The sequence below is a fragment of the Xyrauchen texanus genome, chromosome 38 (genome assembly GCF_025860055.1).
Source record: "Xyrauchen texanus isolate HMW12.3.18 chromosome 38, RBS_HiC_50CHRs, whole genome shotgun sequence".
Taxonomy (NCBI): Eukaryota; Metazoa; Chordata; class Actinopteri; order Cypriniformes; family Catostomidae; genus Xyrauchen; species Xyrauchen texanus.
The window spans coordinates 25549241-25562503 of NC_068313.1; the positions used below are offsets into that span (position 1 = coordinate 25549241).

Sequence of the window (13263 nt, forward strand, 5' to 3'; positions counted from 1 at the left end):
TGATCTGTAATGCATTAACTCATTTGTGTTTCACACAATTCACACATGAGGATTTATAAACCAACCATAGCGCTGTTGAATTCCTGACCAGAGAAGTAATGATTTTATAGCAGAGTTCCACTGTAAGTTGACCACATTTATATTCAGTACACATTATCGATTAAGGTAATTATCTGATTAATCCCAAATTTGTAAATGCTCCATGGAGGTTTAAATACTTGTGTGAGTGTGTAATCAGACACTGATTACACACTTTTTTAGAAACATATAGAGGATGTGTTCGATTTAATAAAAATCATCCCCTGGGACATGAAATGACTATACATTTAAGAAACATGCAAATATAGTTTTAGAAATAATTACAAATATGCTTAATTAGCAAGAAATAATTACTTTGCTAAGTGCTCTAGTTACTTTATAGGTAAAGATGTTTGCAGTCTTACAGTGATCTTGTGGCTTGTCAGGACTCTACAAAGTATTTTCAGGTTGAAATACAGCAGAAAGTGTTTACTTTGGGGCGCTAATTGTTTCAAGCAACAATGCAGAATTACTTTGATTTTGGTCTTTTAATTAATTCAATTATATTCTCTCTCTCTCTCTCTTTGTCTTTGGCTCTGCAGGATTGACAAGTCCAGCATTGCAGCCCTGAGGGCACGGTGAGTCTGTGTATGTAGCGTGATCTAAATCCATCCAAATGTCTCTCTTAATAAGATGCCTGAATATGCAATCAATACATCAATGTCACCGATCCAGCAATCATTTCACTCTCCATGTAGATGCTAATTTGACTTTGTGAGAACTCATTGCTGTGAGATCTTTATTATTAAAGTATTCATGCAGGTGCTCCAGTCCTGGCTGGATTTATCACACATGCCAGTTCTGTATGACTGTCTCAACCTTCAAGTGTCTATCAGTCTGTCTAGTAGGGAGGGGTGGGGATGAAAGAGGAAAGCAGAGGAGTGGAGGCAATAATCGTGAGCTCAGTATACACAGAGAAACAGACAGACATCAAAGCCCTAAGCAGTGGATAAGCACAGGTCACCATTTTTACAGATAGATGTGTGTGCCTGTGTGTGTATGTAGTTTTGGCTATATGTCTATACTTTGGCAATGTTTGTACAGGTTTGGATATATTTGCCAGATTTATTACATTTGAAAATTGAGTAGTAAAGACACTTGAAGTTGTCCTCATAAAAAGGCTCATAAGTGTACCAATATTCAAGTTTGTTCACCCAAAAATGAAATTTCTGTCAACATTTACTTATGTAGTAATGTAGTTCCTAACCCACGATCAACGATGTTAGGCAGAATGCTAATCTCAGTCAAGTTCAAGGAATAGTTCACCCAAAAATGAAAATTCTCTCATCATTTACTCTCATGCCATCCCAGATGTGTATGACTTTTATCGTCTGTAAAACACGAATGAACATTTTAAGAAGAACATTTCATCTCTGTAGTTCCTTACAATGCAAGTGAATGGCGACCAGAAATCTGAAGGTCCAAATATCACATAAAGGCTGCATAAATGTAATCCATACGACCCCAGTGGTTTAATCCATGTCTTCTGAAGTGATCAAATCAGTTTGGGTGTGAACAGACCAAAGTATAACTCTTTTTTTAGCTGTAAATCTTGACAGTTGTCTCATTGGCATTCATGATTTTAAGCTTGATTGCATTTCCTATAGCACCATCTAGAGCACCGTGCATATGTCAAAAACTAGGAAGTATGATAGCGCTTGAAATGATCATGCCTAGAGACTGTGATGGCAAGATGTACAGTGAAAAATATATATTTTGGTCTGTTCTCACCCAAAACTGATTTGATCGCATAAAATGATATGGATTCAATTATATAGCGCCTTTTTAACCTTAACAGTATTCAAAGCACTTTACACTGTGACTCATTCACCCATAGTTAGCCTGCCATTTGGAGCAACATGGGGTTCAGTGCCCAAGGACACTTCGGCATGTGGAGTCGTGTGGGCCAGGATTCGAACCATCAATCCTACAATTACTGGCGACCCGCTCTACCAACTGAGCCACAGCCACCCCTGATTAAGATTAGATGTCCTCCCTAATATAGTGAAACATACATATGTGTGTACATATACACAGTTATAGGGGACAAAATTGTGCACAAAAGTGAGCTAAACTTGACCAAACCTCTGTTTGAGGACATTCTGTGACTTCCTTATTTGTAAAAATTATTCACAAATAAAGTTTTTTTTTATTCTAAAAATGCAAGAAGTTTTCTTTTAGGTTCTGGCTTAGGATCAGTCTATATGAATTATAATTAATTAAATATGTGTGCGAAACAGGTATATTTGAATTATTTTATATACTCATAAATGCATATAGGCTACACGTTCAGATTTTGTTGTGCCATTGTCACATTGTTTTCCGGTGTCTCTCTATGTGTGTGTTTTTCTGTCTTGAATAACAATCCCGATACTGCTGCTCACTATTTATATTGGTCTCCATGGAAATCAGTTTACAAAGACAAGACCATCAAAAATGTGTTTGCGTATGCTTGAGCCTGTTAGGGCATTGAAGCTGGTTGGTCTATGTATGCTGTGCTTTGGGGGGCAGATTCTAGCCCACAAGATTCCCCCTCCCTCTTCCACTCCCCTTTTACATCTGCAACTACAAAGTGAATGCTCTGCACCTGAAGGAAAGGGCCGCATTAGAAACAGCATAATCAGGCCTGTGTGCAGCTGTTTATGCGGTTGCTTTTGTTTGTGTAATGAAGCTTAGTGTTGGGTGAATATGTTTTAGAAAAGATGGACCGGGAGCGAGCTATATATAGACAGACATAGAGAGACAGAGAGAGCAGTGTATTTTGGGTGCACCTCACAGTGCTTAAGATGCCTCGCAAAATCTGGTGAGTTTTTCTTGTTTTTCGTGCTCCTTTAACTTTCCTCTTTGTTTTGAATCTGTATGCTTCATTTGCATCTTTATTTTAGTCCTTAATGTGTTTGTTTCATTCTGAGTAAATGCATTCAGTTTTGCAATATTACAGTGAACCAATTTGCCTGAAGCAATTTATTGTGGCATTTTCTAAACGCATTTAGAAATCGGAGAATACGAATATTCAACATTATTATTTCAGCAAGATCCCAGAAGAAAATTGTATAGCTCAGAGAATGTCCTTTCATAGTTTGGAAGACTTTACAGAGTTCTCAGTTATGTTTCTTTGAAGTATCAACTTTGTAGCTGTTTTTCTTTGAAAAGTCCTGATAAATAAAATAGAAATAAATGAGACCGATATTGGGTAAGACTTTACAATAAGGTTAAATTCTTTAACATTAGTTAATGCATTATGCATCATAAACTAACAACAAACAATATATATTTACAGCATTTGTTAATATTGGTTAATGTTAATTTCAATTTATTTTTATTGTTAGTTCAAGTTAGCTGAAAATACAAATTTAATTCAGAAAAATGATTACATGTTAACTAATGTAGTTATACAATACAACCTTATTGTAAAGAGTAACACTGCTAAAAAAATATTTTCTTATTGAGTATTTTTGTCTTGTTTTCCAGTAAAATTTCAAAACATTCTTAAAACAAGACAAATTTAATTAAGAACTGAGTATAAATGACAAAAGATACTTTGTCTTGTTTTTAGAGAAATCTAACAAAACTTAGTAATGTTTATGCTTATAATAAAATGATAAATAACTCTTTACAATGGTATAAGGAAGAAAAACTTAATTCAAAGGGAAAACCATTTTATGTTTCATACCATATTGGTTTTTCTTGTTTTAAGCTTAAACCCCACCAAATCTGGTTAGATTTTCCTTAAAACAAGACTTAATATCTTATGTCATTACTATGTTTCTCAAGTACTTCTTTCTTGATTTAAGGATGTTTATATATTTTTACTGACAAATAATACAAACAAAAAATGATTTAGTAGAGAAATATAAAATTAACATGATGTCATTGCTCAGACAATTTGGTCTTGGAAGAATGTGATAAGAAATAATTGACTTATTGAAATATATGACTTTAGAATCTGCATAACTGATTCAGAATATGCATAATTTTGTATCTAAGCAAATCTAAGTAAAATGTGAAACATAATCTCTTCTGAAACTCCATGTGGGAGTTTCTGCACATGTGAGATTTTTGGGGTATTTTTCACTGAGAAGCAAAAATATTAATTAAAAAAATAGAATAATAATCTCCTTGCTGTCTAGAAGACACCGTTGTGATACCAAGGACGTTTCATTTCTTTCCAATGGGATGATACATTTTCATTTTTATAGCAGTTTGATTTTCTCTTGTTTTTTTATGTAGAAGAAAAGAAGCGATTTTCAAACAAGTGTTTAAATGCCTTGTTTAGCAGGACATTAAGTAGCAGTGGATTGCTGTCTTGATACAGAACCAGAGGTAACACGTCTGACACTTAAATGAGACACTGCCTGAAGAGCTGTTTGAGCTGTCACAAATGATCACGTCCCCAGTGTTGTGATTTAATTATCTCCCTCTAAAGCGATCTAATATTGGAGACAAGAGTCTCTTGTTCAGGGATGTTTTTGTGTTGCTGACAGCAGTGACATTAACTCACTTTGAAAGACTGTTTTCCTTTATCTATAAACTAATTTGGTTCCGGGTCAGTTTGAAAAACAATCTACCCCTGAAACCTTCTTAGATTATAGACTTGAAATGGTCTGTTTAGGGTGACAAGACCAGTGGAGCTCTCAGACTGAGTCTGGTAGTTACTGTGGATGTATTAAGGGAGCTGCTGTTAGAGCTGATCTGAGATCTGTATGACTGCTCAGATGCATTGTCTGCTGGGATAGTGCTGGGTCTCCAGCCACTATCTGCAGCTGAATCAATTATGCCTGTAATCCTGCAGGAGGCAATTAGTAGCATAGAACTGCAATTACCCATTACAATGAACAGACTGAGAGCAAGAATACACACTATCACATGCACGCACATCTCCAGTCCAGACGGTATGGAGATGAGGTTGCTCTCTCAAAATGGTAAATGTCAAGGAGCATACATTTTCCTCTGCTGTGACCTTCTGCATTGTTTTTTCCTTCGCACAATGCATATTAATGAATTATCTCATCAGATATTCATGGTTTGTACACAAATCTCACAAATCATATTGCTCTACAAAGCAAAACACAGTAAATACACCAAAACTGTAACTGAGAATAATAGCTTCAAAGTTTTTTTGTCCAGCCAACTGTGTATTATAATAAAGTCACACTTTGTCTTCTCTTAATCTGAGCATAGTTGAGACAAACCTGGCTGTCACAGGACAGATCATAATCTAAGAGACCCGATTTTTGGTCAGAACTCAATTTTGACCAAATGTGTAGTCACTGTGTTTTGGTTTGCAGGACAGCATGCTAAAAGCCTTTTTGTAGGGATTGCTGAAAACAGGTTAACTGAATTTGTATACACTTGTATAATGTCTATATAATAGGATTCACTATACTGTCAGTCCACAAGTTACATTATTGGCTGCTACACACTTGTTTGGCACTAGAGTGCAGCAGAGCAAAAGATAATAGACTTCCACGTAAACAAACCATTAAGGATCATACTTCAGGGGGGTGATGTTTTTTAAGAATTCTGCCTCATTCATGAGGACGTTGTTTAAATTTACATGAATATATCAGATATCAAGTGCATTCAAGGGCTATATGTGTTCCCTGGAATTGAAACTATGCCATGACCTTTGGTGTGCTTGCACTGTGCTCTATCGGTTGAGCTACATGAACTCCTCATAATACACACATGCATTCATATAACAATGATGATGATGATGATGCTGTTTAAATTATTACACATTGTATCATGTAAATATATTAAATTGCTAACTCTTTTTCAAAGATATGTGATATGAAGAGTCTTTCCGTAAAGAAGTTACACCACAGCTTACGTATTCAATATCAATCATCACTCTTATTTGGAATTATAATGGTATGATCTAGTCTAATTGCTTTATTTTGAAATGAGTGGCTTAATAAAAGAGGGTTATGTGATGGCAGTGAAGAACAATACCGCCGCTCCCTATAAGCAGACTATGCAGTCTGTGTAGGGCACCAACTCCCTAGGGGGGCACCATCTTACCCTAGGAGGGCACCAGAAAGTACACCTGCTGCCATTACTCGCACGTTGCAAGTTACTCAAGGACACGAAAGCAGATGCGGAACACTAATGATCGCTTTAGGCTCATATCACGCGAAGCATATTGCTAATACACGAATAATCATAAAAACATTAAAATGTTGGGTAAAGAAGTTTTTTAATCCAGTTTAAGTATTTTTAATTGATACTTTTCTGTATTGTGGTCAATAACGTGAATCTATTTTTTGGGTCCAGATCTAATAAATGATTGAAAAATACATAAAAAATACATGAATTAAAACAAAAAAATTTTTTACGAGTACCTACACCTCTTCTATGATGTTTTCAGTTAAAAATAATTTTAATATTTTACATTTTAATGTATTATTCTTAAAGTGTTGCTTCACTGCCGAGATCAGCTAGGCGAAGTCATCTCCTGGGACATGGGGGATTAAGGAAATGTGACTCATCTGCCTCTCTCATCTCGACCACGAGTGTGGACATCGTCTGTCTGATGGCTGTGACCTTTGTCGCTCGGAGGGTGAGATCGGTCATCGAGCGCAGTTCTTGTAACACACCGGGATCAGAACTACCCTTGTGTAACTCTTTCAGAGCTTCGGCCTGATGGACCTGTGAGAGGGCCATGGCATGAAGGGCGGAAGCGGCCTGCCCAGCAGCGCTGTAGGGTTTTTGTCGTCAGGGATGACATCATCCTACAGGCCTGGGAAGGGAGTGCCGGGCGAGTCCGGCAGGTGGTAGCACTCTGTGGGCACAGGTGTTATGTGATGCTTTGTCCACTTGGGGCATCATGGCATAACCCTTGGCCGCCCCCCGTCAAGGGTAGTGAGAGCGGACGAGCCAAAGGACCGGGTTCGGTAATTTAAACTGTCACGTTTTAATTAGATTTGACTACTTAATTACTTTTTTTGCATTTCATTAATTATTCTAATAATAGACCTAGTACATGCAATGCTGCTTTAGGATTTGGCTTAAAAAGAAAGCATATTATAAGGCATCACAATCATGATACCTACCTTTTGTAACAGCCAAATAACCACCTTTGGGATATTTTGGCTGTGCTCCCTTCAGCTGTTTTGGAGGATTGTAACATTTGGCATCAGTCTGGTAGAGACAGCTTGTGTTATTGTTATTAGACCCACATCCACAGATGATAAATTATTATAACCAACTGTAGAGTTATTATTTATCTTCATCTCTGTCTTCTATCTTTTCTCTTTCTCTTTCACAGCACACGTTCACAGTCACTGCCAAAAATTGCACATGAAAGAGAAGGTGTGCGTGGTTGAAAAGTTTTGTATAACCACTCCTCCTCCTCAGATCTCTCTTCCGAGGCAGCTGCCCTCCTCTCCTGACAAATATTTACTACTCCTCGTCCCCCATTGCAGTGTTCTGTGGGGCTTGATAAGGGCACCATCTGGCAACATGATTTTAATGGGGCTTTTAAGGGCCATAAAGAAGCCTGAAGTCCACTGGGAGGATAGCTCATGGTTCTCCTGCCTGAGAGGACTTAGGATGAATGAATAGTGGGTAACAGTGACCTCAGGAGGGATAGAGTGGAGATCTTGAAAAGAGGGTTTTAGCTTTTGTCCTTTTAATCAAAAGCATCATGGAAATTCACTCTGAAGAGCATTTTTTGAACCATGTGTGTGTATCTATCTATCTATCTATCTATCTATCTATCTATCTATCTATCTATCTATCTATCTATCTATCTATCTATCTATCTATCTATCTATCTATCTATCTATCTATCTATCTATCTATCTATCTATATATATATATATATACACACACAGTGCATTCATAAAGTATTCAGACCCCTTCATTTACCCCCTTATGCTAAAATGCTTTAAATTGTAATTTTTTTTACATCAATCTACACTCCATACCCCATAATGACAAATGTGGTGGAATAATCCTCCCCTCCCTCTCGTCATCATCACCCTGCCTCTGAGGGTCGTCCTTCAGCCAGGCTCTCATGACGGGAGTGGGCAAGAGAGAGAAGAGGCACATAATTTATAAGCCTCATTTGGGCTGCATGGTGGAACAAGGTACACCTGATGTGTGTTTAGCCTCGTCACCGCTGCCAAATAAATATAGACCATGCCTCTTCTCAGAGAGCCAGCTTTCATTCTCCATTTGTGCACACACTGGCTTCTTTGCATGCCCAGGATCAGAGTGGGGAGAGTTTGGCCGAGTTAGATGAATCGCTGGACATGCTCCTCGGACCCCCGTTGCGAATTAGATGTGTTGGTGTGTAGGACATCACGCGTTGCGGCCAATGGGCTAGAGGCCAGGCCACCCTCCCCTCTCACCTGCTGCGGGTCTGGGAAGATAGGCCGCCAAGGCCACCGCCGTTATTTTCAATAAACGCCCCTCCGAGGCTTGACGCAACACCCACTGTGTCTGTCTCTTGCTCATCCTGCCACACAAAGCAAAAAATGTATTTAACTTTACAACTTTATTAAAAATAAAAATTGAGGGGGTCCGGATATATCATTGAGTGAAGAAGTTGACTATCACCTCTGGAGTTCCAGGACGTGCTGAGTGACTCCAGCCAGGTCTCCTAAACAACCAAATTTTCCTGGTTGCTAGGGAGGGTAGAGTCACATGATGTAACGTCCTCGTGGTCGCTATAATGTGGATCGCTCTCAGTGGGACGCGTGGTGAGATGTGCATGGATGCCTCGGTGAATGTGCTATGTCTCCGTGGTAACGCGCTCAACAAGTCACATGATAAGATACGCAGGTTGACGGTCTCAGACATGGAGGCAACTGAGATTCGTCCTCTGCCACACGGACTGAGGCGAGTCACTATGCCACCCCGAGGACATAGAGCGCATTGGGAATTGGGTATTCCAAAAGAAAAATGTAAATATAACATTGACATAAGTATTCAGACACTTAACTATGATGCAACAAACTTGGCACACATAGATTGGGGATTTTCTTCTCTGCAGATCCTCTCTAGCTCTGTCAGGTTGGATGGGGACAGTCGGTGGACTGCCATTTTCAGGTCTCACCAGCGACGTTCGATTGAGTTCAATTCCAGGCTCTGGCTGGGCCACTCAAGGACATTGACAGAGTTGTCCCTAAGACACTCTTTCATTTTCTTAGCTGTGTGCTTAAGGTGAACCTTCCCAGTTTGAGGTCTTGAGTGCTCTGGACCAGGTTTTCATTAAGGATATCTCTGCATTTTGCTGTGTTCAGCTTTCCTTCAATCTTGACCAGTCCTCCAGTCCCTGCTGCTGAAAAACACCCCCACAGCATGATGCTTCCACCACCATACTTCACCGTTGGGATGGTATTGCACAGGTGATAAGCAGTGCCTGGTTTCCTCCATTCATGATGCTTGGAATTGAGGCCAAACAGTTCAATCTTTGTTTCATCAGACCAAAGAATCTTGAGTCTGAGAGTCTTTTAGGGGCTTTTTTTGCAAATTCCATGCAGGCTTTCGTGTGTCTTACAATGAGGAGAGGCTTCTGTCTGGCCACTCTGCCATAAAGCCCAGATTGGTGGAGTGTTGCAGTGATGGTTATCCTTCTGCAAGTTTCTCCCATCTCCACACATGATCTCTGGATCTCTCGGGTTCTTGGTCACCTGTATTACCAAGGCCCTTCAACCATGATTTCTCAGTTTGTCCGGGCAGCCAGCTCTAGGAAGGGTCCTGGTTGTTCCAAACTTCTTCCATTTAAGAATTATGGAGGCCACTGTGCTCTTGGGAAACTTCAATGCAGCTGAACTTTTTTTGTAGCCTTCCCCAGATCTGTGCCTCAACACAATCCTGTCTCTGAGCTCTGCAGGCAGTTCCTTTGGCCTCATGGTTGGTTTTTGCTCTGATATGCATTCTTCTACTTTTATTTTAATGGCGGACTGGTCTCATGAGCACGTCGCCACCTACTGATTATTTTATTGCATCGTATTCCATGCCTTTCCCTTAACCCATAAAAAAATAAAATAAAAAAACACTTGTCCCTCTGGATCCAGACTGACGCATTACAACACAAATCTGTTTTTGATATATTTAAATTATATCACTCAAATCTGTTCTATACATGTATTGTATTAAAACCCTATATCCTAACCTATCTCTATTAACCTCTATTCCTAATAGATACACCAGATCCCTATCTTTATGTCCATTATTGTTAAATATTGTATTTATTCCATTCTCTCCTGTATGTACCTTCTACAATCATCTGATATGCATTTTCAGCTGTGCGACCTTATATAAACAGGTGTGTGCCTTTCCAAATCATGTCCAATCAATTTAATTTGCCACAGGCGGACTCCAATCAAAGTGTAGAAACATCTGAAAAATGATTCAGAGAAATTGGATGCACCTGAGCTAAATTTAAAGTGTCATAGCAAAGGGTCTGAATGCTTATGTCAATGTTATATTTAAGATTTTTCTTTTCAAAGTTATCAAAAATCAGTTTTTTGCTTTGTCATTATGGGGTATGGAGTGCAGAAAACACACACACACACACACACACACACACACACACACACACACACACACACACACACACACACACACACACACACACTGTATGTATGTCATTGAGGTTTGGCGGTTAAAATTATATTGGCTGAATAAATCACACATAACAGTTACAATCCTGGCAGTAGGATATGATACTCACAGGGTGAACTGTCAGTCAGCTTTTGTTTGAATTCATCTCTGTGGCTCAGCATCCCAGTGCCGTATGTCTCCTGTGTCTCCTGTGTTATCCTTGTCCTGTGACACTAACACTCTGTCTCTTCCAAAAGGACCTAGGCCACACTGTCTAGCTGTTTTCAGTGCAAGAACATGTTTGGTCTGAATAGCCCTAAGGCAGCATCCTAACTCAGGTGGAACCTTATAAGAACCGATTTGGGAACTCTAGCAACTGTATCGAGTCAGGCTAAGCACAAGGGAGACTCGACTCAAAATTGAAAGTGAGTTTACCTTCAACTCACAATAGAGTTTACTGTTAGCATATTGCTAAACAACACAATACATGAATAAGCGTATAAAAAACATAGTATGTTAAAAAATGTTGGCCATTTTTAATTAGACAGAATTTTTTTATCAATGTTTAACTGTATTGAATGAAATGTAAATTTCATAATAAAAGTACATATTTTCCTACCATCGGAGAAAAATGCGCCCATCAGACGCTTATGTACATAGATGACAATATAATAAAAAATAGTGCAGACGGAATGTAAGAATGTGTTCTGTGAGAACTGGTCGGCTGATGTTCGATGAGATGGGAATAAAAAAAACAATGATATATTGACTTCTAAAGCCACGTTTTCAATAATCTAATCAATGCTTATCTTGTCTCCCACAATAATGCAATAATATATTTCAATCTGAATATCTGAAATCTAAATATTATTTTCATTTTTAATTAATTATATTAAATTGTCTTATTTGGTGGCCTTTCTCAACAAATATTGATTGCTGAGTGACTCCAGCCAGGTCCCCTAAGCAACCAAATTGGCCCAGTTGCTAGGAGGGTAGAGTCACATGGGGTAACCTCCTCGTGGTCTCTATAATGTGGTTCTCGCTCTCGGCGGTGTGCGTGGATGCCGTGGAGAATAGCGTGAAGCCTCCACAGGTGCTACGTCACCGTGGTAAAGCGCTCAACAAGCCACGTGATAAGATGCGCAGATTGACGGTCTCAGACGTAGAGGAAACTGAGATTCGTCCTCCACCACCTGGATTGAGGCAAGTCTCTAGGCCACCATGAGGACTTAGAGCGCATTGGGAACTGGGCATTCCAAATTGGGAGTTCCTTTTTGGAACAGCCTTTGCGTCAGGAGTGCATCTATGATGCCTTAAATTGATTGCTACACTGACACCTCAATAAAAAACAGACCTGCAGAGCTAGTGGTGTAGTCAGGTTGCTATAGCTTCTCTCGTCTTTGCTGTGGAACCTTACTCAAAGCCCCCAAGGTGTAGGCTGGTCATGTGACCAACAGCTGGCTGCTCAAGAAAACAAGGGTCTGCTCCCCTTTACAAACAACAGAGATTTGTTGTGTTACTTGCACAGTAGGTTTCTTGTCCTTCACCAGGCTTATCTCCATCTAAAGAGCTTAGGCATATTGCCATCAACAGCAGAGTGTTAGAGCTGGTAGCACTAAGGTTAGCACATGCCTCCTTTGAATGAGATACACATCACATGGGATCATCCCAAAATTTCTATCATATTTCCTAAATTGACTCTGACCTCAGTTGTCCTCTCCTTCCTTTTGTCTCTCTGACTTGTTTGTGCTCTTGATCTCGCTCACTGTCTCATTATATAAGATATGCATGAAAAGTAAACCTGCAGATGGATTCAATATGTCTCCTATCTGCATTCATAAATGACTTGGGAGAATCTATTAAAACTATGGATGTTGTCTGCTTTTGCTGCCTGTGTCACAGATTAGACTAGAGAAAGAGAAAGAAACAATTCTGTTTACTTGCTTGTAGACTTCACCATTTTAAAAGAGATGTCTGTAGTGTTGTTGATGTTAAAATATATTTCTCCTATAGTGCCTTAATATGCAGATACATTACAAGTGGTTTAATACAAGTTAAGCTCAATCGACAGCATTTGTGGCATAAAGTTGATAACCACAAAATTCTCGTCCCTCTTCTTTATAAAAAGCACAAAAATATACTTTGAGGCACTTACAAGGGAAGTGAATGGGGCCATTTTTTGGAAGGTTAAAAGCAGAAATGGGAAGATTATTATTTTACAAAAGCATTCATCTGAATGAGCTGTAACGTTTTTTTAAAGCACTATTTTTACGTCGTTTTAGGGTTTAGAGCTTCATGCCATCATACCAACAAAGTTGTACAATTGGATTTAATTTTACACAGAAAAGGTAAGAAAGTGATTTTACCAAACTAAAATCATGTTAACATGTATAATCTTGAGCTTATTCTTTTGTAACTTTAACATCTTGTGCCTATACTTTTGAAATATTTTATCATTTACGGATTGGCCCCATTCACTTTCATTGTAAGTGTCTCACTAGAACCCAGATTTTTGCTTTTGTTTTAAGAAAAGCAGGGACATTAATCAACATTTGCCAAAAAATGCTGTCCATTGAGCTTAACTTGTATAGAACACAGAGTATTCCTTTAAGTCAAGTAGGCTTTATC

The 13263-nt window shown here is 38.9% G+C and overlaps 1 protein-coding gene across 5 annotated transcripts in view; it reads left to right on the top strand.

Annotated features, from left to right (window-relative positions):
• Positions 1-13263, top strand: part of LOC127632091 (rap1 GTPase-activating protein 2-like) — a 109295-nt gene that overhangs the window by 32611 nt on the left and 63421 nt on the right. For 3 of the 5 annotated variants that reach the window (XM_052110572.1, XM_052110569.1, XM_052110568.1), the window contains exon 2: positions 621-656. The exons of the other annotated variants lie outside the window; for them this stretch is intronic. Coding sequence is in view for 2 of the 3 variants with exons in the window: in XM_052110569.1 (XP_051966529.1) it covers positions 621-656 (36 nt within the window). In the remaining variant the exon portion in view is untranslated. The remainder of the gene's footprint in view (positions 1-620; positions 657-13263) is intronic. 5 annotated transcript variants of the gene reach the window in all.